The sequence below is a fragment of the Sus scrofa genome, chromosome 6, assembly GCF_000003025.6.
Source record: "Sus scrofa isolate TJ Tabasco breed Duroc chromosome 6, Sscrofa11.1, whole genome shotgun sequence".
Lineage (NCBI taxonomy): Eukaryota > Metazoa > Chordata > Mammalia > Artiodactyla > Suidae > Sus > Sus scrofa.
This window is the reverse complement of record NC_010448.4, coordinates 45,394,327-45,418,941: the sequence shown is the minus strand read 5'-3', so window position 1 is coordinate 45,418,941 and position 24,615 is coordinate 45,394,327. Positions and strand designations below refer to the sequence as shown.

The window sequence follows — 24,615 nt, the reverse complement described above, 5'->3', positions numbered from 1 at the left end:
GGGCGCGTAGTACGCAGGCGCTCCCCTTTCCTCCCACTACAACCCCCCGGCACGTGACCAGGCCCCAAGGGCCATCACGTGAGACAGGCGGAGAGCTGGCGGGCGGGCGGGGCAGGGTTCGGCGGCGCCTGGCGAGGACCAAAGTGCGTCTGCAGACCAGGCAAAACCCAATTGAGTTGGACAGCCATGCCCAGGTACTGCCGGGCTCCGAACTGCTCCAACACTGCGGGCCGATTGGGCGCAGATCACCGCCCGGTGAGCTTCTACAAGTGAGCGCAAGCGAGGGGCGGGGCTTAGGGAGGCGGGGTCCTGTGGGGGCGGTGCCGACGATAAATGCTGCAGTGTGGGGCACCGTCCAGCTTGCGGGCGTTTAAAAGCAGGGTTACCGGGCTCAAGAGACCTTATTCCCAGAGTTTCACTGGTAGTAAATACTACACATGCAAAGGTGCAGATGTGTGAACCAAGGGTAGATGATTAACTGCGGGTGGTGAACCGGACGAGCAGAAGAATGGGAGGGCGGTTTGTAGAGAGAAGTGAGATTGATCCAGACTCAGTAAAAGGCTGCAACTGCCCACTCGCCCTATCCCCGAATTTGAGGCGTCTCAAACTCAGAACGGCCAAAACCTACGGCATTATTTTGTATCTCTTAAGTCTCCCATTTCCTTTCCTGTCTTTCAGGCTAGAAACCCTTAGAATCATCCTTATTTCTTCACTTTTCTCACACTTGAGAAAATAAAAATTAGGTTAAACTGTAAAAAAAAAAAAAAGAAAAGAAAAAAAACCCTTGCCTTCTCTTTAATTTGGTTGGAATAACACACAGAAAAAGCCAGCTGAAGAATTAATAGGAAAAAATACTTCCTTTTTTTTTTTTTTGTCTTTTTGTCATTTCTTGGGCCATTCCCGCAGCATATGGAGGTTCCCAGGCTAGGGGTCGAACCGGAGCTGTAGCCACCGGCCTACGCCAGAGCCACAGCAACGCGGGATCCGAGCCGCATCTGCAACCTACACCCCAGCTCACGGTAACGCCAGATCCTTGACCCACTGAGCAAGGCAAGGGATCAAACCCGCAACTTCATGGTTCCTAGTCGGATTCGTTAACCACTGCTCCACGACGGGAACTCCCTAGAAAAAAATACTATATTTTTCTCAGGGACGTGCTGCAAGTGTAAAGTGACGAAACTCTCCTTCAAGTGACTACTACTTTTTTCTTTATTTTATTTTATTTTGTGGCCACACCTGCAGCACGCAGAATTTCCCAGGCCAGTGGTTGAACCCGTGCCACAGTAGTGGCCCCAGCCCCTGGAGTGACAACACTGGATCCTTAACCACCTGTGCTACAATGAAACTCTTGACTACTGCCTTCTTACTAGGAAGCTTTGTTCTTTAAAATCATAGGCTATCACAAATTTTGCTGTTTGAAATTACATCAGTAAGAAAAAAAAATCTTACTAAAGGCCTGGAGAAAAAATCGCTTTGACACAGAGAAGCAGCCTTGATTTATAGTCCAGGTGCAGAGCTTCAGGTAAGGAGTTTCTGGATACAGTATTCCACATCTATCCAAACTTTATTGCTTCCTAAGGGACAGATTTTGGGCCCACTTTGCAATGCAGGTCTGATGTTGATCCCCTTACACACAGTTCTATTTTGCTTTGAGTCTATCCAAATGCTATTTCACTTAGATTTCACTTGAACTCCACCCATCCCCCCAACCACAAATAATAATTCTTTTCCTCTTTGATGAAACTCCCCACAGTACCTCCCTTGGTGTGCAGTTTCCTTATTGCCACGGTAAGTAATCCTGACTTGCTTAGACTACAGGTCTTTCCCTGGGGGCCTTAGTCTAAGTGGGCCAGGAAACATTCCTTTTTCTTTCTTTTTTTCTTCCTCTCTCTCTCTTTCTCTCTCTCTCTCTTTTTTTTTTTTTTTTTTAGGGCCATACCCACAGCATATGGAAGTTCCCAGGCTAGGGATTGAATCAGAGCTACAGCTGCCAGCATATACCACAGCCACACCAGATCCAAGCCATGTCTGTGACCTACACTACAGCCACAGCAATGCAGGATCCAAGCTGCATCTGCAACTTACACCACAGCTCATGACAATGCCAGATCCTTAACCCACTGAGTGGGGCCAGGGATTGAACCTGTGTCCTCATGGATACTAGCTGGGTTTATTACCACTGAGCCACGAGAACTCCCAGGACACATTACTTATCCAGTCCATCAGTAAATCCTGTTGACTCTCCCTTTAAAGTCTCTCCAGAATTGACCACTTCTGACCCTCTTCTTTGTCCCCATCATGGTATTGGCCACTGTCATCTCTCAACTGCACTATTTTAGTAGCCTCTCCATTTGTCAGCCTGCTCCACAGACTGTTTTCCACATGCAGTCCCAGGGAACCTGTCAACCCCTGAGTCAGATCAGGGCTTGGATCCCTCCCCTGGTTCCCATCGAACTCTGTAAAAGACAAGAAACACAGCTGGCGCAGGCAGAAAACAGGCCTACAAAGCCCTGCAGGAACTGGATCCCCACTCTCTGTATGACCTCATCTCTTCCTTCCTGCCCCTTACTCACTCCACTCCAGTGTCACTGGCCTATTAGATGTTCTTCTAGCACACCAGATGCATTGTTGCCCCAGGGCCTTTGCCTGTGCCATTACCTCCCTCCCCCTGAAAAATTCTTCCCTTTATGACCACCTCTCTAACAGTGAGGGTGAAAATGATACCCTCTCCCAGTTCATGCGCATTCTTCCTGTTTGCCTCCTGCTTTATTTTTCCCTTTAACCCTTACCACTGTCTGGCACACCACATATTCGATAGTTTCACTTTGTGTCTCCTCTACTAGAATGTCAACTCCATGAAGGCAGGGATTTTTGTCTCTTATTCCTTGTTGTGTTCCCAGTGCCTAGAACAGTACCTGGCACAGAGTGGGTGCTCAGTGAATATTTGTTGGATGAATTTAGTGAATGCATTTCAGATGGGACCCTCAGGAAACCTAGCACTCTGTGCCCCAGCAGTCCCTTGCGGGACCCTGGTTGAGGGTAGGAGGCATGCAGAGACGTCTTTGTACCAGAATAAGTATGTCCAGACTTGCTTTTCAAAAATATATCACTCTGACACTGTTTATTAGTTTAGCAACTTTGAGTGTCTCCTGGAGTAAGTAAGCCCCTGCTGGTCACAAAGGACCCTGACAGAGCAGGGGTCAGTCATTGAAGAATTGAGTTCACGACTTGATTCTTTTCTTCAGCACCACTGCCCCCAGTCTAGTCCATTAACCCATCCTTTGACTCTACCCTCCAGCACATCCCCATCCTGCAACAGTCCCAGCAAAACCCCTAATACCGTGGCAGTACAGTTATGGATGCAAATGGCAGAATCCTGTTAGAAAATAAGGAGAGATGATGGAGTTCCCGTTGTGTCTCAGCGGGGTGAGAACCCGACGTAGTGTCTGTGAGGATACATGTTTGATCCCTGGCCTTGCTCAGTGGGTTAAGGATCCGATGTTGCCATGAGCTGTGGTGGAGGTCACAGACTTAGCTCAGATCCAGCATTGCTGTGGCTGTGGTGTAGACTGGCAGCTGCAGCTCCTATTCGACCCCTAGCCTGGGAACTTCCACATGCCTCAGGGGTACAGGGGTTGGCTGCCCAGCACTAGTGTGGCAACACCACAGTCCCCAGGGTTGAGGGTCCCATCTTTCATAAGTCATCCTTTGGCTGCCAAGTGTTCCAGCCATCATGCCATAGTATTCTTGGTAGGGAGAGAAGGGGCAGGGAGAAGAGCAAAAGGGGATCAACTCTAAATGGAGCCCGTTCCCTTAAAGGAGTCTTCCCGGAAACCCCACCCAATGGTGAGTTCTTCATTAACTGCAGAGGAGGCTGGGAAGTGTGGTCTTTTAGCTGGGCATTTAACCACCCTGAAGACATTTTGAGTTATGTTAATGAGGAAGAAGAGAACTTCTAGCAATACTCTAGATAGGCTGGCCAATGAGACTAAGGTATTTTATTTTTTAAAAAAAGGAGAGAAGATAGTTCCCGTCGTGGTACAGTGGAAACGATTCCGACTAAGAACCGGGTTGAGGTTGCAGGTTTGATCCCTGGCCTCCCTCAGTGGGTTAAGCATCCGGCATTGCCGTGAGCTGTGGTGTAGGTTGTAGACACAGTTTGGATCTGGTGTTGCTGTGGCTCTGGTGTAGGCCGGCAGCAACAGCTCTGATTAGACCCCTAGCCTGGGAACCTCCACATGCCACAGGTGCAGCCCTATAAAGACCAAAAAAAAAAGTGTTCCTGCTGTGGGTTAAGAATAACAGTCCAACTGCAGCAGCATAGCTCACTACATAGGTATGGGTTTGATTCCTAGCCAGGTGCAGTGGGTTAAAAATTCCGGCGTTGCCAAAGTTGTGACTCAGGTTCAACCCCTGACCTGGGAACTTCGAAATGTCATGGGTGTGGCTGTAAAATAAAAAAAGGAGGACACTGGTTGGCCACTGAAGGTAGATTTTTAGAGGAGCACAGTTCCCATTATAACTGTTGCCATCCAAGAGTTCCTGCTGTGACACAACAGGATCAGCAGCATCTCTGCGGCACCAGCATGCAGGTTCGATCCCCAGCCCAGCACAGTGGGTTAAAAGAATCTGGTGTTGCCACAGCTGCAGCGTAGGTCACAACTGAGGCCCTGATATGATCTGTGACTCCGTATATCACAGCCAAAACAGACCAAAAAACAAAAAAAAAACCAAAAAAACCCAAAACCCTAAAAATATTCCCAACCAGAGAAACAAAAGCAAATTGGAGTTCCCTGGCGTCTCAGTAGATTAAGGATCTGGTGTTGTCACTGCTGTGGCTTGGGTTCAATCCCTGATCTGAGAACTTCCACATGCCATGGGTGCAACCAAAGAGAGAGAATAAAATCAAGACCAAGTTAGTAAGAGATTTTTTTTTTTTTTTGTCTTTTTGCTATTTCTTGGGCCGCTCCCGCGGCATATGGAGTTTCCCAGGCTAGGGGTCTAATCGCAGCTGTAGCTGCCAGCCTATGCCAGAGCCACAGCAACTCGGGATCCGAGCCGCGTCTGCAACCTACACCACAGCTCACGGCAACGCCGGATCGTTAACCCACTGAGCAAGGGCAGGGATCGAACCCGCAACCTCATGGTTCCTAGTCGGATTCGTTAACCACTGCGCCACGACGGGAACTCCAGTAAGAGATTTTTTTAATGATACTACTTTCCTCCTTTTCTCCTTCAACCCCTTCATATTTAAGGTACCATCCCAGATACCTCACACAACATCATATGCATTCTGGCCAATATTCACCGGCTAGAACTTAGATACATGGCTCCATGTACTGCAAAGGAACCTGGGAAATAGTTTAGCAAGGCACATTATGGCCTCAAAGTTGGAGTTTTTCATACCACAGAAGAAAGGAGTGGCTATGTTGGAACCAGTTGGCAGTCTCTGCCCAGGAGAGGGTGGGAAGTGCGGTATAAGGGGTTTCATGTGCCTGTCCAGGCAGAATGAAGCTGACGAGAGCATTTGGATCTTAGACTGAGGCTGAAGGAACTGCCGCAGCCAGAGTTCCTGGCTCTGTGCCTGGGCTTCTGCTCTTCGGATACTATGGCTCTTCTCTGAGTCAGCCCTTTTGTCCCCATTCACCAGCTGGCCCCCATTTCCCTCTCTGTCTGCCTTTTGCCTGAGAAATCTTGCTTTCCCCCCAACAAACCAACCTTCCTCATCCCATCCACCTCCTCCCCACTATGGCCTCTTTAATTTCCTATGCGTATTTCCCAGTGTGAATGCAGATACAAGCAAATCTGAATACATGTTATTTCCTCCCTCTATTTATTCATTTCCTGTGGCTGCCATTACAAACTTGGTGCCTTAAAACAGTAGGGATTATTCTCTCACAATCCAGATCGGTTTTACTGGGCCAAAATCAAGGCGTCAGCAGGGCTGCATTCCCTGGGAGGCTCTTGGAGACAATCTCTTCCTTGCATCTTCCAGTTTCTGGTGTTTGCAGGCATCCCTTGGCTTGTGGCCACATCACTCCAGTCTCTGCCTCTGTGGTCACGTTGCCTTCTCCTCTTTTGTCTGTGGTAATATATTCTTCTGCTTCCCTCTTATAAGAATACTTGTGGGGTTCCCATTGTGGATCAGTGGAAACGAATCCGACTAGTATTCATGAGGATGTGGGTTTCATCCCTGGCCTTGGTCAGTGGGTTGGCGATCCAGCATTTTCCGTGAACTGTGGTTTAAGTCACAGATGCGGCTCAGATCCTGCGTGGCTGTGGCTGTGGCTGTGGCCAGCAGCTATAGCTGCAGCCGTAGTTCCCACTCCCTCCAAAAGAGATCCAGGTCCTAAGGCCTAGTACCTATGAATATTACACTTCATGGCCAAAGATGTGAGGGTCTTGAGATGGGGAAATCCTAGATTATCCCGGCTGGCCCTAAATGCAATCACAAGTTTTTTGGGTTTTTGTTTGTTTGTTTTGCTTTTTAGGGCCACACCCTTAGCATATGGAGGGTCCCAGGGGTCCATTTGGATCTATAGCCGCCAGCTCATGCCACAGCCACAGCCACACGGGATCTGAGCTATATCTGTGATCTACACCACAACTCATGGCAACACCGGATCCTTAACCCCCTGGGCGAGACCGAGGATCGAACTTGAAACCTCAAGGATACTAGTCGGGTTTGTTAACCACAGATCCAATGATGGGAACTCCAAAACTGAGTTGTTTAAATGAATCTTTACGTATCATCATTCAATTATACCAGCTGTCAACATTTTGCTAATGGCTTTCATCCACCTTCCTCCCACATACTTTTTTTTTTTGTCTTTTATCTTTTTTTTTTTTTTTTTTTGTCTTTTCCTATTTCTTGGGCCGCTCCCACGGCATATGGGGATTCCCAGGCTAGGGGTCAGATCGGAGCTGTAGCCTCTGGCCTACGCCAGAGCTACAGCAACGTGAGATCCAAGCTGCGTCTGCAACCTACACCACAGCTCATGGCAACGCCGGATCCCCAACCCACTGAGCAAGGGCAGGGACCAAACCCGCAACCTCATGGTTCCTAGTCGGATTCGTTAACCACTGCGCCACGACAGGAACTCCTGTCTTTTATCTTTTTAGGGCCGCACCCACAGCATATGGAAGTTCCCAGGCTAGGGGTCTAATCCAAGCTACAGCTGCTGGCCTACACCAGAGCCACAGCAACTCCAGATCTGAGCTGCATCTGTGACTTACACCACAGCTCATAGCTATGGATCCTTAACCCACTGAGTGAGGCCAGGGATCGAACCCAAAACCTTATGGTTCCTAGTCGGATTCGTTTCCACTGCACCACAACAGGAACTCCCCAACTCCCACATACATTTTTAATTCAGTATTTTAAAGTAAATTCCAGACATTTAAGTCTTTTATTCATGAATATTTCAGAATGCTTTTCCAACAGATAACTATTTTTTTTTTTTTCCTTTTTAGGATGCACCTGCAGCATATGGAGCTTCCCAGGCTAGGGGTCGGAGCTGCAGCTGCTGGCCTACACCATAGCTCACGGCAATACCAGATCCTTAACCCACTGATCAAGGCCAGGGATCGAATCTGCGTCATCATGGATGCTGGTCAGATTTGTTAACTGCTGGGCCATGATGGGAACTCCAAAGATAACAGTTAAAAAAAAAATTTTTTTTTAATTTAATGGCCACACCTGAGGCTAATGGAATTTCCTGGGCCAGGAATTGCAACCGAGCTATAGCTGTGACCTACCCACAGGGGCAATGCTGGATCCTTTTTTTTTTTTTTTTTTTGTCTTTTTGCCTTTTTTCTAGGGCCGCTCCGGCGGCATATGGAGGTTCCCAGGCTAGGGGTCCAATCGGAGCTGTTGCCACCGGCAAACACCAGAGCCACAGCTATGAGAGATCCAAGCCGAGTCTTTGAGCTACACCACAGCTCATGGCAACACAGGATCCTTAACCCAGTGAGCAAGGCCAAGAATTGAACCCACAACCTCATGGTTCCTAGTCGGATTCGTTAACCACTACACCACAATGGGAACTCCAATGCTGGATCCTTTGACCCATTGCACTGGGCTAGGAATAGAACCCACACCTCCACAGTGACCCCGGCACTGCTGGCAGATTCTTAACCCACTGAGCCACAGCAGGAACTCCCCAACAGATTGTTATTTTAGATGCTTAAACCAATATAATCATCACACCTAGCAAAATTAATTTCTTATAGTTATCTGATACTCAGTTCATGTTCAGTTGCTCACAACTGTATTAAAACATCTTTACAGAATGATTTGTTGCAGATCAAGTCCACATCTGCCTTTGGGTTGATGTTTCTTAAATCGCTTTAAATCTATATTCCCATCACTACCCCCATTAATTTGGGATCACCCACATACTAGATTTGTCCAGTTTTTGTAAACTGCTCTCTTAGATCCACAGGGAGAACAGATTTTGGGTGGTGGGGGTGGGTAGAGAGTGGCAGTGGGCAGGGAGACCAGGAAGGAGATTGTGGCAAAAACCCAGCCAGGGGAGGCTGGAGGCTGAATGGGAGGGGCGGAGAGGTGGGCCGATGCCGCAAAATTAGACGTGGGTGGGAGGTAGAGAGCCTGGTTGGGAGGCAGGGCCTGATCCAGGGGAGGCAGAGGTTTGGAGCCCAGAAACCTCTGGGTGTACGAATCCTCAGGGAGGGGTGGGCTTAGACCTGATACTGCTGATTCCGCCCCCCTGGCAGGTTCCCACTGAAGGACGGCCCCAGGCTGCAGGCCTGGCTGAGGCACATGGGCCTTGAGCACTGGGTGCCCAGCTGCCACCAGCACCTGTGCAGCGAGCACTTCGCCCCCTCCTGCTTCCAGTGGCGCTGGGGGGTGCGCTACCTGCGGCCAGATGCTGTGCCCTCCATCTTCTCCCCGGCGACGTTCACCGAGGTGAGCTCAGGGAGGTCCCACTGCTGGAGTCTCGCCCCGAACCCTCCACTCCTGAGAAAATCTCCCTGGGAGCCCCGCCCTGATGTCCTCCACCCCCCACCTTGTCTTCCAGAGGCAAGAGAATTGCGGAAGCACCGAGAAACCAGTCATGCCTCCGCCTCCGCCGGAGGCCACGTCCCTGTTCCCTGGCTCAGCCGGCCCGGCCCCGGGCCCCGTCCGCCTGGTGGTGCTGGGGCCAGCATCCGGAGGCCCCGAGGCCCCAGCCACCGTGATCCTGACTCCCCTACCCCTTCCGCCGGTTCCCGCGGGGCCGCGCCCTGGAGTCTCGGCCCAGCACCGCCGGGCTGGGCTGCACGCGGCGCTGAGAGCGCTGCAGCGGCGGGTGTGGAGGCTCCAGCGGCGCCACGAGCGGCACCAGGGGCGGCTGCGGGCTCTGGAACAGCTGGCGCAGCAGCTGTGCGCGGAGAGCCTGCTGGCACGGGCGCGCCAGGGCCTGCTGCGCGCGGTGAGTGCCCCGCCCGGCCCATGTTTAAACATCAGAACGTTTCATCCACGTTTCCAAATTTCTGGCTTGAAAAAATCAATCTGGTATGTCAAGCAACTATTGATCGGAGCTGAGTAGTGGCCGCTCCATTTATTAATAATAATATTTAAGAAGCCCTTACTGTCTGCTAGACATAGAGTTAATAACTCATGGAAAATCACTGTGACCTTGTTATTGACCCTGCTCTTCTCCCCATTTTCCATGGGAAAAAACTGAAGCACAGAGTGGTCTGGTAACTTGGCCCAAGTCTGGCAGCGGGTCCATGGCAGGGCCAGGGTGTCTGGCCAGAGAGGAGGCCTGTGCTCTCCTGTTGGAGAGCTCCCTGCCTGGCCCGTAGAGAGCTTTGCAAGTCTATACTAGAGTCTCCCAGGCACTGTCTAAGGCCCTATTTTACTGCTGAGTATTTTCCAGGGTTGGAGACGGAAGGGATCATGTTGTAAAAACTCAAAATTTGACCAGGTCTTTCTCCTGCTTAAAACCCCAAGGTCAAGCTTGAGGTCCCAGGGCTCTTGTTTTGCTCGGAAGAGGGAGGTGGGAGGGGGTTTCAGAAAGCCCCTGAGGTGCCTCTGTAACTAAGATGTCTCAACCTGACAGCCTGGTTGGACCTGGCCTGCAGATATTATTCTTTTGGCTTCCATAATGCTTTAAAATATTCCTTGTTGAAGGCTCAGCAGATCTAGCAGCCCTGGGTTCATATCCCCAAAGAGTAGCAGTCAGCTGGAGCTGCAGTGGCTGTCCCTGCAGGCTTTCGGTTTGAGACTGCAGCCTGAACCTTGCTGGGGCACAGGAGGGATGTACGGTGGGGTGGGGCAAGGAGAGAATTCAGATTGGTGAGTTCCTGTTGTGGCTCAGCGATAACAAACCTGACTAGTATCCATGAAGATGAGGGTTTGATCCCTGGCCTTGCTCAGTGGGTTAAGGATCCAGCGTTGCCATGAGCTGCAGTGTAGGTTGCAGATGCGGCTTGGATCCAAAGTTGATATAGCTGTGGTGTAGACCAGCAGCTGCAGCTCCAATTCCATCCCTAGCCTGGGAACTTCCATGTGCTAAGAGCGTGGCCCTAAAAAGCGGGGGCGGGGGTGGGGATTCAAACTTGGGCCTGGGGCTCTCCATGAACTCTGCCAGGGCCCCTGTCTGACAATGTCTCTCTCTGCTCCCCCTGCCCCATCCCATCCTCAATCTCTTCCTCTCTCTCCCCCATATCCATCTTTGTCTTTCTGCCATCTTGTCTGTCTCCCCACTTCTCTGCGTCTCTCTTCATCTGCATCTTTCTCTATCGCCCGTATCCATGTCCCTGTCACTCTGCCCCTGAATTTCTCCCACCTGCATGTCTCTCTCTGTGTCTTTCTTCCCCCGCATCTCTCTCCCTGTTTCCCTCTACCTCTTTGTTCTCTCCCGAATGTCTCTCTGGTCCTCGCATCTCTCTCCTCATGCCTCCCTCTGCCCATTTCTCTCTCTCTGTTTCTGGGTACCCACCTCCCACCTCCCCCTCTCCCACTTTTTCCTTCCCTCCTCCCTCCTGCCCCCCACTTCACTCCCCTGTGTCCTCCATCTTTACACTACTTCCTTGCCGGGGACGGCCTAGCTCCCTGGACCCCAGGATTCCCAAGCCTTCACCATCATCTGTGGAGGGGCTGACATTGCTGTGGTCCTAGCCCAAGGTCCTGCACCTCCCACGCTGGATGCCAAGCTTGAGCTCCTGGACTCTCAGACTCCCAGTGCATAAGGACCAGGACAGATAATGTCACAGGACAGATGACAGAAGACATAGAAGAGAGAGGCATCACACATGGGCTTGGCCCAGCCGCAGCACCCACGCCTGGGGCAAAGCAGTGTCTCCTTCAGTGCCTGGCTCCCGCTACTAGGGACCCCTAGGGACCCCTTGAATCTTCGGGCTGATCCGGGCCCAAGATCCCTGTCAGCAGTGATTACCCTGGGTATCAGATCCCTGCCAACCCCACCTGGAATCTTTGCAGTCAGTAAAACACCCTCAGGAGTTCCCCATTGGCTCAGCAGGTTAAGGATCTGGCATTGTCACTGCTGTGGCTCAGGTCACTGCTGTGGTGCACGTTTGATTCCTAGCCAAGGAACTTCCACATGCCTCTGTCAAGGCCAAAACAACAACAACCCATCAGAGCAGAACAAGGGTTGTTTGGGGAGAGTTACATCTGGTTCTGAAGAGCCCCTCGCACCCTTTGCCAGGCCTAGTACGAAGCTGGGAATACGGCAGTGAACATAGCTGACCGAAGTCCTGTCCTTATGGTGCTCACACCCTGCTTGAGTAGATGAACTAGTAAACTAATAAACAAGATAATTTCAGATGGTGATAAGTGCTATAAAAACTGAATGAAAATGAACAGGCTGGGCAGTGGGGAGGCTTCTTGAAGGAGACAATGTTTGAGCAGAGACCTGGATGATGAGAAGGAGCTGGCCTGAAAGCATGTGGGCCAGCTGTTGCAGAGAGAACAGTCCCTACACATGCCCCAGGACACAAGTGTAAGCTGGAAGAGGGCAGTGTCGCCATGGCAAACCCTGAAGCAGGGCAAGGAGGAAATGTGTGTGTGAGGAGAGTGGGCTTGGGATGCCATTTTATATAGGGCAGAAATGGTCTCATTGAAAAGGCACCAAGAAGTGAAAGCCTAAAAGAGGGGAAAACAGGAACCAGGCAGGTTTCTGGGGGGAGAGGATTCCAGGCAAAAGGAACAGCCAGTGCAAAGGTCCTGGGGTGAGTAGAAACAAAGAAGCCAGTGGGGTTAGAGTGGGCTGAGCGAGAGGAGGTGAGATTGGAGAGAGACAGGAAAGTTCACGTAGGGATTTGTGGGCTGTGGTTGAGAACATTGGCTTTTACCTGGAGCAGGGTGTAGCAAGCAGATGCCTCCAGGAAGGTCCTAATGTGATAGGCATATGGGCAGTGGAGAGGACAGGGAAGAGGTTGCTGCAATAGTCCAGGTGGAAGAGGATGAAGGATGGACCAGGATGGGGGCCTGGAGTTGGGCGTGAGGGATGAAATTCTGGAAATGTTTTGAATGTAGCTACCGGGCCTGGCCATTAGGCAAAGTCAACCAGCCCTGTTCAGGCTAGGGTGATTGGACAGCGCAGGCCACAGCCAGCCAGGTATGACAGCCAAACCAGGGTACTGAAGCCAGGAAGGCCTGAGCCCTGAGATAGCTCCTGGAGGCCTTTCTTGGGGAGGAGTCCATTGGCAGATGTATCCCCTAAACACTGCTAAAGCCATGTAGTGTGGTGATTAAAAGCCCAGACTCTACAGCCAGGCCACCTGAATTCAAGTCAGCTCCATCACCTACTTGCTGTGTGCCCTTGGGCAAGTGGCCTAACCTTTCTGGGCCTGGTAAGTGCTCTTCGAGCACTACGGGATCAAGCTGATGATAATGATTATAGGAGTCTCTACAAAATCATGCCTCTAAGACATCCCTTGTCTACGAAGAGCATGGAGAAGAGGTCAAGTCTGATATGTCTGAGAGAAGAACACCCATCGCTACCACACACCTAGCTCCTGTCCTAACTGGTCTGGTTTGGACGCCTGCGGAAAGGCGCCATCACAGCGGGATAGGCAAAGGAGAACTGTGCGCGTTTTCCCATCCCTCTCTCTACCCTGGCTCTGCTTCATCTCTCTCCTTCCATCTCCATCTCTCACATCCTTCTCCGTAGCCATTTCTTCTCCCCATCCTCGGTGTCTATACCCTTCCCACCGCTGCCTCCAGCCTTTTTATCAATGCAAACAGCCTCTCAGCGTCTCCGCCCCCGCGCCTCAGTTGAGGGTGACACAGCGCATGCGCTGTCGGCGCCCCTCCCTCTCCACCCCCATCCCCCGTCGGCGTCTGGGCCTCGTCCCCTTCTCTGTCTCCTTCGCCCCCATCACTTCCCTCGACACTGACACCCCGTTGCGCCAGTTTCCCGGGTTTAAGCTTTGGTCTCCAGCCGCATCCACCCGAGGTAAGTGGGGTAGAGGGGAGGCCTGCGGAGAAGGGGAGGGGCAAAGCATCCTGCATCCCGAGATAAACAAACCCGGGGAGGGGGCGGCCTAGACTGAGGGGCCTGACTGGAGAAGAATGGGGGACTAGGCCTGCGGGAAGTGCTAGGCGCTGGACCCACAAACCAGGGTCCTCTGCTGGGTGACTGGCACCCCTATGACTGCTCAAAATCCAGAGCTAGGGGCGTGGGAGCCACTTGGAGCCTTGGGAGCATCTGGGGGCTCAGATTCCGGAGATTGTTGAGCACAGGCTCTAGCTGACCTCTGCCCCCAGGATTTGCCTGAAGGCCACCCCCAACTCTTCATCTGCCCCCTGAGGGCCACCAAGGACCATGACTAAGACAGATCCAGCCCCGATGGCCCCACCACTCAGGGCGGAGGAAGAAGAAGAGGAGGAAGAAGATGAGCCTGTCCAGGAGCCCCCCAGCCCCACCCAGGAGCGCCGGCAAAAGCCTGTTGTGCACCCCTCTGCACCTGCCCCCCTCCCCAAGGACTACGGTAACCACCCTCCCCACCCTGCAATATGACCCGGAGCCTTGGATGGCCAGGGGGGTTTGGCTGAACTGTGCTGGTGGAGATGGTGGGAGGATTCTGGAGGATTTGTAGGTGGTCTGGAGGAGTCGTGGCCCTTGGGGTCCCCCCCCCCCGCCTTTATTCATTCATTCATCCATCTGTTGGAGAATGGAATTAGGATAGTCCTCATCTTTGATTCATGACACATCATTCAATTATTTTGTCATTCAACAAACATTTTTTGAAAGCCTTGCTATGGACCTGGGAGCTGGCGGCACAGCATGGAGCAAGACAGATCCAGTCTTTGCCTGAGAGATGTCACAGGCCTCACTCACGACCCCACAAATAAGTAAAAATATCAGTATATAAACATGATGAGACTTGTGTCTGCCAAGAACAGGGTTCTGCAAGAGCTTTTTACGATGGTTTCCCTGAGGATATAACATCCTAGGGACACCCAAGGATGAATTGAGGGTTAACAAAGGAAAGAGTCAGGGGAACGGGGGGGGGGGGGGATCCCAGGAGATGTAACTACAGGAGTAAAAAGACTCCGAGGTGGTAAGATGTGGAGCTGAGAGGGTGGCATCTTGGAGAAACTGAAAATGTCTACTCATTCACCAAGCAATGTTTATTCATCACTACTTCTCTGTGACAAGCCTTGTGCTGGGAGATGGAGATTTAACGGTGAGCAATCCAGGCATGATCCCGGCTCTCAGGAGAGAAGGCAAGACTAAGCAAGGAAGAGATTTATCACGCAGCCAGGTCAGATTGGAGTGAATGCAATGAAAGAAAGAAAAGATGGAGGGAGATATAATAGAAATTGGCTTGGGGGCAGCACCTTGAGACAGAGGGGTCAGGGTGGGTTTTCTGAGGAGGTAGCATCTGAGCTGAGATTCAGGGCGTGAGAAGGAATCAGCCATAGGAGAACTAGCGAGAGTTCCAGGCTGTAAGCAGCAAGTGCAAAAGCCCTGAGGCAGGACTGAGCTTGAAACAGAAAGAAAATCGTGGTACTGCAGTGAGTGAGTGATGGGAGTTGAGATGAGAGGTTGGCAGTGCTAGATCTGGAAGGGCTTTAAGGCGACTGTGAGGACTTTGGATATATTTTTAAGTGTGAGGTGGGGAAGAGCAGTTGTGGTGGGAGGGGCTGGTATTTGAAAGCAGAGGACTGGCGGGTCGAATTTATATTTTTAGAAGCCCCCTCTGGGAGTTCCCATTGTGGCTCAGTGGAAACGAACCTGACTAACATCCATTAGGATGCAGGTTCAATCCCTGGCCTTGTTCAGTGGGTTAAGGATCTGGCGTTGCCATGAGCTGCCGGGCAGTTTGCAGACATGGCTTGGATCTGGCATTGCTGTGGCTGTGGCATAGGCTGGCAGCTGTAGCTCCAATTCAACCCCTAGGCTGGGAACTTCCATGTGCCGCAGGTGTGGCCCTAAAAAAAAAAAAAAAAAATTAATAAATAATAAAACTCCCTCTAGCTACTGGATATAGAGGGTGGAGCACAGCCAAAACTGGATACAGGAGGAAGCTCTTAGAAGATGTTGGCCAGGAATCTCCAGCAGCTGTGAGTTCAGAAACTAGCTTCCAGTTCAGAGGGTAGGCGTCCCCAGGTTAGGGCAGGAGGGTTGACATCCGTGGACATGTCACCCACTAGAGGTGGATCAGAGAGGCTACACGTTGTCCTCAGTCTGATAGAAAAATAAGAATGTTATCTGGGGGAGTTCCCGTCGTGGCGCAGTGGTTAACAAATCTGACTAGGAACCATGAGGTTGCGGGTTCGATCCCTGCCCTTGCTCGGTCGGTTAAGGACCCGGCATAGCCATGGGCTGTGGTGTAGGTTGCAGATGTGGCTCGGATCCTGTGTTGCTGTGGCACTGGCGTAGGCTGGTGGCTACAGCTCCAATTCGACCCCTAGCCTGGGAACCTCCGTATGCTGCGGGAGCAGCCCTAGAAAAGGCAAAAAGACAAAAAAAAAAAAACAAAAAACAAAACAAAACAAAACAAAAAAGAATGTTATCTGGGTGTCCAGAAAAGTCTGTGTCCCCCACCCCACCGCTCCCAGGTATCCTGCTTGTAGGACAAGGAGGGTTTGCTTGCAGAATGTGAGGGAATCTGAAAATGTCACCTAGGACAGAGAGAGGGCTAAGGTGGATGCCAGGAAAAACTCACATTATTTGTTTGTGAAATTTCTGCATTAATTCAGCTGAGACTGACTGAGCTTGCTTGGCAGGTGCTGTGCCAGCCTTAGGAATAAGGGTGTGAACAAAGCAGCATGGATACAAGCCAGTGAGGGGGACAAGTGAGAAGGGGAGCAAAAGAGGAAGAAGAGGGAAGAAGAAAAAGAGGGGGAAAGAGGGAGGGAGGCATCAACAAGTCATGTTAAGTAGTGATATATTAAGAAATAAAAAAAGGGCGAGGAGTTCCCGTCCTGGCTCAGTGGTAACAAAACCGACTAGTATCCATGAGGATGCAGGTTTTCCATCCCTGGCCTCGCTCAGTGGGTTAAGGATCCAGCGTTGCCTTGAGCTGTGGTGTAGGTTGCAGACATGGCTTGGATCCTGCGTTGCTGTGGCTGTGGTATAGGCCGGCAGCTGCCGCTCCAATTTGACCCCTAGCCTGGGAACCTCCATATGCTGCAGGTGTGGCCTTAAAGAGACAAAAAAAAAAGGAAAGAAAGAAAAAAGGGCAAGAGATGGAAATGGGTAGAGTTGCTGATTTAGCCAAGTGGTCTGGGGAGGCCTCTCTGAAGCCTTAAGATCTGAGGGAAAGCTGGTCCAGGCAAGAAAGAAAGGCCCAGCAAGCACAAAGCCCCAGAGACAGGAATTTGCCTGGGGAATTGGAAGGACAGAAGGAGGCCAGTGGCTGGAGGGGAATGAGTGAAGGGGAGAGGGCAGAGAACAGACAAGGCCAGTTTGTGCGGGGCCTGCGGGCCCTGGCTGAGGACTTTGGCCTGTACTCTGAGTGTGATGGGAGCCAGGGCAGGGTTTTCAGCCAGAGAGGGCTGTGCCGTGACTGGCATTTTGAAAGGAGTACACGAGGCTGGTTCCTGGAGACACATTCTGTGCCATCCTTCCCCGGGCTCTGTATCATCTGGTTATTCATTTGCTTATCCATTCAGCACACACTGCATTCCTGTCCTGTGCCAGGCCCTGTGCTGGGTGCCCACATTACTACAGAGAGCAACACTCAGCAGAGTCTAAAGGGAGGAGGAGTTTCTGTTGTGGCTCAGTGGGCTAATAACCTGACACAGTGTCAGTGAGAATGCAGGCTCAATCCCCAGCCCCCTTAGTGGGTTAAGGATCTGGCATTGCTGCAAGCTGCAGTCTAGGTCCCAGATGGGCTTGGATCTGGCATTGTTGTGGCTGTGGTGTAGACCGGCAGCCTCAGCTCTGTGAAATCACACCCATAGCCTGGGAACTTGTGTATGCCACAGGGGTGGCTGTAAAAATAAATAAAAATTTTAAAAATAGGAGCTCCCATTGTGCCTCAGCAGTAACGAACCCAACTAATATTCACCCCACGAATATTCATGAGGATGCAGGTTTGATCCCTGGCCCCCGCTCAGTGGGTTAAGGATCTGGCATTGCCATGAGTTGTGGGTAGGTCACAAATGAGGCTCGGATCTTGTGTTGCTGTGGCTGTGGCGCAGGCAGCTACAGCTCTGATTCAACCCCTTGCCTAGGAACTTCCATATGCTGCAGGTGTGGCCCAAAAAACCAAAAATAAATTGATTAAATAAAGGGGGGAGATGGAAGTTCCTCTGAGCACTGCCTGGCTGCCCATAGATGCATTTTATGTGGATTGCACAGTTGAAAAATTGGAGAGATTTTTCTTAAACACCATGATGTCTGGCTTTTAAATTTTCTTTACTCTGGAGATTTGGCCAAACTGTGCCCCTACTCTAACAGGGTGGCAGTGGCCTAGAGCAGTAGCTGCACCCTTGGGCATGCAAACCCCTTATCACACTCTTATTTCTGGGGTAGAGTTGGTTGCTGTCTGGGAATTGCCTGATCTTCCAATTTTTCTTTTATCTTTTTTTTTTTTTCCCTAGGGCCTCACCCATGGCATACGGAGGTTCCCAGGCTAGGGGTTGAATCACAGCTACAGCCACCAGCCTATACCATAGCTCACAGCAACGCCGAATCCTTAACCCACTGAGCGAGGCCATGGATCAAACCCACAACCTCATGGTTCCTAGTTGGATTCGTTTCTGCTGCACCACGACGGAAACGCCGTATCTTCCAATTTTTCAAAACATGCTGGGCATCCAAATCTTTATGTGAAATTTCCTGATTTTGAGACCTCATGCTGGCCACACAGAAAATGCCTGTGGCCCATGAGCCACTAGTTGGAGACCCTGCTTAGAAGGTCTTAAAGACAAAGGATGAAAGGAAGGGGGGGTCTGTTTGTCTGGAATGACCATGGATTTCTCACCACCCCAGCCTTCACCTTCTTCGACCCCAACGACCCTGCCTGCCAGGAGATTCTGTTTGACCCGCAGACCACCATCCCGGAGCTGTTTGCCATTGTGCGCCAGTGGGTACCGCAGGTCCAGCACAAGATCGACGTCATTGGCAATGAGGTAAGAAGGCTGGGGAAGCAAGGGAGGAGAGGACAGGTCCCTCACGTGTTTGGGTAACCCCTCCTCGGTCCCCTCCACTCCCAGATTCTGCGGCGAGGCTGCCATGTGAATGATCGCGATGGGCTGACCGACATGACACTGCTCCATTATGCGTGCAAGGCTGGGGCCCACGGAGTTGGTGAGGGCCCAACCCCCCAACCATGAGCCCCCAAACCTAGGCTCCTATACCTGACACCCTCAGAACCCCAGCCCTCAGACCCTCATCCTGAACCCACAGCCTGAGATCCCAGAGTGCAGTCCCTGTGACCCAGAGTCTTCCCGGTCCCCTGGGCCCACGCTCCGGAAGAGAGGACCCAAACTGACCTAGGCTGTTGCACAGGGGACCCCGCGGCAGCTGTGCGCCTCTCGCAGCAGCTGCTGGCACTGGGTGCCGATGTGACCCTGCGCAGCCGCTGGACGAACATGAACGCGCTTCACTACGCGGCCTATTTCGATGTGCCCGACCTTGTGCGCGTGCTGCTGAAGGGCGCACGGCCGCGAGGTGAGGAAGAGGAGCTGGGCTGGGAGGGGGGCAGGAAGCAGAAGGCAGTGCTCAGGGGTTGGGGGAGGAGACCCAGAGTGAGAAAGGTGGGGAAGGCGAGTGATGGGGCTTGGCCTGGGAGGTGAGACCTGGAGGCTGGAGGCAGGAGATGCGGGAGACGGGGCTCAGTGGCATGGCCAGAGCTGGTTGGGCAGGGGGTGGCGGAGGAAGGGCAAGCTCTGCGCCAGAGGCTGCGGGAGGCACTGGGGCCTTTGGGTTCAGAGATGGATGAAGAGATGGACTTTGGGAGGCTGGAAGGTAGCGGGAGGGCTGGGATGCCAAGAGCTTTTACCTGGAACCCTTCTCTCCCTGGCTTCCCAGTGGTGAACTCCACGTGCAGTGACTTCAACCACGGCTCAGCCCTGCACATCGCGGCCTCCAACCTGTGCCTGGGCGCTGCCAAGTGTCTGCTGGAGCACGGTGCCAACCCAGCACTTCGGGTACTGCCACCCTGGCCCAGCCTCTCATCTTCCTTCTCCTTCCTCCCCCCAGCTGCCTTCCCAACCAGCAGGCCTCTGCAGAGGATGGGGTGGGACAGGGCCAGGGCCAGGACCACTTAAATTTATTGAAGTTGTTAAAATATTGCAAAAAATCAGAGTTCCTGTCATGGCTCAGTGGTTAACAAATCCAACTAGGAACCATGAGGTTGCCAGTTTGATCCCTGGCCTTGCTCAGTGGGTTAAGGATCCAGCGTTGCCACGAGCTGCGGTGTAGGTCGCAGACTCGGCTCAGCTCCCGTGTTGTTGTGGCTGTGGTGTAGGCTGGCGGCTGCAGCTCCAATTCGACCCCTAGCCTGGGAACCTCCATATGCCGTGGGTGCGGCCCTAAAAAGATAAAAAAAAAAAAATTATTGCAAAAAAGTATCTATACCTTCAACAAAGGAAGTAATAGCTGATGTTTAGTGTTCATGATACGTCAAATGGGCTCTAGTTTGAGCTCTATTTTACAGTGTGGAAACTGAGGCAGAAGGAATAAGTGATTTGTCCAGGAAGGAACCTTCCACCAAGGAATATTTTCTCATATCCTGGCTGACCCTGTGGCTGTGTGTACACAGCATTTTGAGATCATGGAGTTGGGTTGAGACCCTTGGTGAATGAAAGGGTTATGCCCCCATAAGCCCTCAATGTGATCTTTGACCCTGACCCATCCATTTCCAGGTCCTGTCCCCAACAGCAGTCACTCTACAGCATCTCAGACACAGATGTCTTGGGGGGACATGGCCTCTACTCATTCCCCGTTGGCCCAGTTGAACCCTTGACCCAGGACTTGAGGAGCCCATTTTCAGTATTTGCCTTTCAAGTGGTCCAATTCCAGGCTTGGGGTCTGGGTCCTGAGGGCCTGACCCACCCACTGAAGTATGACCTTCATTCCCCATTGGCTCCACCCCTAGTCCCACCCTCAATTACTTGACCTTCCCAGCCGAGGTCTCTGGGTGGACTTCCCTGGGGACCCTGATACCTTAACGCCCTGCCCCTTCCTATTTCCGTGTTGGCTCAGGTATGACCTAGCCCTACCTCTTCTTCACCTTAACCCCAGGGTCTCTGGGGGTATGGGGCTCAGTGGGGGTGCAGCCTATGCTGCTGAGTCTTCAGCCCCCCGTCTCTTCCTGTTGGTCCCCAGAACCGAAAGGGACAGGTGCCAGCGGAGGTGGTCCCAGACCCCATGGACATGTCCCTGGACAAGGCAGAGGCGGCGCTGGTGGCCAAGGAGCTGAGGACGCTACTGGAGGAGGCTGTGCCGCTCTCCTGTGCCCTCCCCAAGGTCACACTACCCAACTATGACAACGTCCCAGGCAATCTCATGCTCAGCGCCCTGGGCCTGCGCCTGGGAGACCGTGTGCTGCTGGATGGCCAGAAGGTTAGGGACTAAAGCGGGGAGGGGAGGCGGGACTCAGCCCTCATCCCACCCTCCTGGGATCCCACCCTCCAGATCATTCACATGTATTTGTTTCATCTCACAGTTGTTCTCTGAGTGCCTCCTTTGTGCCCCGCCCTAGGCTGAGCTCTCAGTCCAAGGGGGAAGACAGATCCATCACCTGGCAGTGACAGCCCAGAGCAGTCCTGGGTGTCATGAGAAAGCACAAACAGAGTGATTGGCCCCATTTGGGTCCCCCCTGGGCTCTGGGGTCCCCATCCAGGGGCCACCTGTGCTCCCAGAATGTTCAGTACTTTGGGAAAAAAGTACAGGTCAGAGCGATCAGGGGTGTGATGGGAATGCACCCACTTGAAGATGTGGAGAAGTGAGCTAGGAGGAGAAAAGGAGACGGGGCTCTCAGGGAGGGGAGCAGGTATAAAGGCCCAGAGGACAGAGAGATTCTTCATTCATCCAGGCATTCCGAGTTTGATTCGTTTACCTGGTGTCCCTCAGGCTCCATGCTGGACCCAGCTTGTCCTTGGAGATAAAGGGCTGTCTCAGTCCCAGTGCTGCTCTCGTAGAACTCCATTTCTATTGAAGACAAGACAGTCAATAAATTAAACCCATAGCTAAGGTAATTTCTGGTAGCAACAAGGGCTATGAAAACCATGAAATGCTTGGATTTAATAAATCGTCACCAGCTGAGGGCAGAGCTGGTTTTAGCTAGATCTGCTGAGAAGATGTCTCTGAGCTGAGACGGGAAGGAGCTCACCTCACAAAAATATGGAGACAGGAAACAGCAGGTACGAAGAGGTAGTGGGATGAGAGGAGTTATCTAGGGAGGGTGAAGTGAGAGGTTTGCAGGGGCTGGATCACACCAGACCTGCAGGCTACTGGAATGCATTTGAATTTTGTTTCTTTGCACAGTGAGAAGCCATAAAAGTCAGTTTGTTTCCTAGTCAAGCGTTTTGCATGCATCAGCCCCATCTGGAAAGCTTCTCTACATGATCTAATCAAGTCCATGTGCCAGTTTTGAAAGCAGGATCTAAGAAGCTCAAAGCAGTGAAACCCTTTACAATACAGAAGACTGTAAGAAGCTCAGAGAGGTGAAACCCTTTGTCAGAAGATCTGTAATAACAATCTCTGTCCATGGGGAAGCAGCATAGCACTGTGTATGAGCTCAGGCTCATGGATTTGTTCAGGCAAATCTCAGCTTTCCCACTTAAACAGCTGTGGGGCCCATGAGTTCACCTCTCTGGGCCTCAGTTTCTTCATCTGTAAAATGGAGCTAATAGTACTGACTTCAGGGGGTTGTATGAGATTTAAGTTAGGTAAGACGTGTAAGGCCTTTACAGCAGGGCTTGGCACACACCACATGTTCTTTATGTGCCAAGCACTGTTCTGATCCCCACACCAGTTCTCTGAAGTAGACACTCTTGGAGTTCCCATCGTGGCTCAGTGGTTAATGAACCCGACTAATATCCATGAGGACACGGGTTCGACCCCTGGCCTTGCTCAGTGGGTTAAAGATCTGGCATTGCCTTGGGCTGTGGTGTAGGTCACAGACACGGCTTGGATTTGACCTTGCTGTGGCTGTGGTGTACTAGCCTGGGAACCTCCCTAGGCCGCAGGTGTGTCCCTAAAAAGACCAAAAAAAAAAAAAAAAAAAAAAAGTAGACACTATTATTTAGCCCATTTTATAGATGAGGACCTGAGCCTTAGAAAGATGAGGGTACCTCACACGGTGATAATAACCACATTCAGTGCGGCTAAGCACTTCACATATATCAAAACCATTTCAGGGTTCCCTTGTGGCACAACAGGTTAAGGATCTGGCATTGTCACTGCAGCAGCTTGGGTTGCTGCCATGGCTCAGGTTTGATCCCTGGACTGGGAATTTCCCCATGCTGTAAGTTTGGGGGAAAAAAAATTTCAACCAGACACCTGGCCTCAGAAGTGAGTGGATTGCGATCCCCATTTTCCAGATGAAATTGAGGCCAGTATGGTCTCTTCACCAAAGTTAAAGGATAATAATAGGCAATACTTGCTGATCCCTTACTCAGCACCAGGCCCTGTTCTGACGGCTTTAATGTCTCTATAGCTTTCATGTCCAGTAGACCTTTTTGTGTGAAACGTTCTGGGTCCTTGTAGCCCAGTGAAGTAGACACTTGAAATGTGGCTAGTGCCGTTGGAGAGAGGATATTTTAATTTACTGTTAGCTAATTTAGTCATAGGTGGCCAGTGGCAACGGATGACATCAGACAGGGCAGCTCTGTCACAATCCTCTCAGATGGGTGCGATTTCTGTTCCCATTGCGCAGATGAGGCCCATTGCGCAGATGAGGGCATTGAGGTGCGGTTCGGTGAACGTGTCATTCAGAATGCCAGCAAATGGTGATGTCCAAGCTGAGATCTGAGCCCGGGGCTCCCTTCCCCACCCCACCCTGCTGCCTGTGTGCCTGCGACATTACCACAGCCTTCCAAGACCCACCCAAGCCGTATCCTCCCTTGTTTCCTCAGACGGGCACGCTGCGGTTCTGCGGGACCACGGAGTTCGCCAGCGGCCAGTGGGTGGGCGTGGAGCTGGATGAACCTGAGGGCAAGAATGATGGCAGCGTTGGGGGTGTCCGGTACTTCATCTGTCCTCCCAAGCAGGGTCAGTCCCACCTGGGGCTAGAGGACGGTGCTGGGGTCCACTCAGTAGTTCTGCTGCTGCTGACTGAGTGATGGGGTTTGGGGGGGGATGGCGGGGCAGAGGCCAGAGGCTTGGACAGCTCCCATCCCAGGCTCTGTCTGTCCCCCCAGGTCTCTTTGCCTCCGTGTCCAAGATCTCCAAGGCAGTGGATGCACCCCCCTCATCTGTCACCTCCACACCTCGGACTCCCCGGATGGACTTCTCCCGTGTCACTGGAAAAGGCCGCAGGGAACACAAAGGTCAGAGAGGAGAGCCAGTCTTGAGGCTATTTCGTGGGGAGCCCAGCTTCTCTGACGCAGATTCTCCTCGGGCCCAAACTCCCATTTTAGAGGATGATCTGGGAGTTTCTGATTTCTGTGATGCAGTTTCTCCTTTGTCTCAGTACTGGCCCTACCCAGATCTTGAAAGGACCTGGATGTTCCCTGCCCCCATGACATAGTTCCTCCTCAGACCCAAAGGTTTTCTCCCAGTTTTAGGGAAGAATCTGGGGGGTTCCTGGCTTTAGTGACTTTTTTTGGCCATGCCCATGGCATGTGGAAGTTCCCCGGCCAGGGTTCGAACCTGTACCACAGCAGGGACCCCAGCCACTGCAGTAACCACACCAGATCCTTAACCCACTGTGTCACAAGGGAACTCCTTTAGTGACTTGATTTATCTTCAGTCCCAACTCCCTGCTTCATTTCAAAAGGACAGTTTCTGGGTCCCTGACTTCTGAGACTCAGTTTTTCCTTTAGCCCAAATAGCCTGAACTTTGAGAAGGAGTTTTGGGGTTCTCTAAGTTCCTGGCTCAGTTTTCCCTCAGGCTTAGAGCCCCCACCCCCAGTTCTCTGGCAGCTGAGGTTGTTTCTTCTCAAACCCCACTGCCTTCCCATTTTGGGGAACGCTCAGCAGTTCGTCCCATTTGAGCCAGAGCAGTTTCTGTTTGTTG

General features: G+C 51.8%; 2 protein-coding genes across 5 annotated transcripts in view; both read left to right on the top strand.

Annotated features, from left to right (window-relative positions):
• The window catches only part of CLIP3 (CAP-Gly domain containing linker protein 3), a 28,211-nt gene continuing 3,671 nt past the window's right edge, over positions 76–24,615 (top strand). The window contains exons 1-12 of one of the 2 annotated variants that reach the window (XM_021097159.1): positions 76–255; positions 8,737–8,929; positions 9,042–9,434; positions 11,059–13,427; positions 13,739–13,962; positions 18,420–18,559; positions 18,644–18,737; positions 18,939–19,100; positions 19,461–19,579; positions 20,760–20,996; positions 23,513–23,648; positions 23,798–23,926. In XM_021097159.1, coding sequence (XP_020952818.1) covers positions 13,797–13,962; positions 18,420–18,559; positions 18,644–18,737; positions 18,939–19,100; positions 19,461–19,579; positions 20,760–20,996; positions 23,513–23,648; positions 23,798–23,926 — 1,183 coding nt within the window. In that variant the 5' untranslated portion in view covers positions 76–255; positions 8,737–8,929; positions 9,042–9,434; positions 11,059–13,427; positions 13,739–13,796. Of the gene's footprint in view, positions 270–8,736; positions 8,930–9,041; positions 9,435–11,058; positions 13,963–18,419; positions 18,560–18,643; positions 18,738–18,938; positions 19,101–19,460; positions 19,580–20,759; positions 20,997–23,512; positions 23,649–23,797; positions 23,927–24,615 lie in introns of both variants that reach the window. The other variant, XM_021097158.1, reaches the window with a different exon arrangement.
• THAP8 (THAP domain containing 8) lies at positions 94–11,797 on the top strand. Of its 3 annotated transcripts, XM_013998368.2 has the most exons (5): positions 135–255; positions 1,754–1,788; positions 8,737–8,929; positions 9,042–9,434; positions 11,059–11,797. In XM_013998368.2, exons 1-5 carry the CDS (start codon positions 187–189, stop codon positions 11,197–11,199), a joined length of 831 nt encoding a protein of 276 aa, XP_013853822.2. In that variant the 5' UTR covers positions 135–186; the 3' UTR covers positions 11,200–11,797. The 3 variants fall into 3 exon arrangements, with proteins under 3 accessions (XP_020952867.1, XP_020952869.1, XP_013853822.2); XM_021097208.1 differs by lacking the exon at positions 1,754–1,788 and having other exon boundaries at positions 94–269; XM_021097210.1 differs by lacking the exon at positions 1,754–1,788 and having other exon boundaries at positions 113–194.

What these genes read in the sequence shown, in the direction of transcription:
- THAP8 (XM_013998368.2), top strand. Translation starts at nt 187, where the DNA reads ATGCCCAGGTACTGCCGGGCTCCGAACTGCTCCAACACTGCGGGCCGA. An exon ending in GCAGTTTCCTTATTGCCACG is followed by an intron (nt 1,789 to 8,736) that starts GTAAGTAATCCT and finishes CCCCCCTGGCAG; the next exon opens with GTTCCCACTGAAGGACGGCC. An exon ending in CCCCGGCGACGTTCACCGAG is followed by an intron (nt 8,930 to 9,041) that starts GTGAGCTCAGGG and finishes CTTGTCTTCCAG; the next exon opens with AGGCAAGAGAATTGCGGAAG.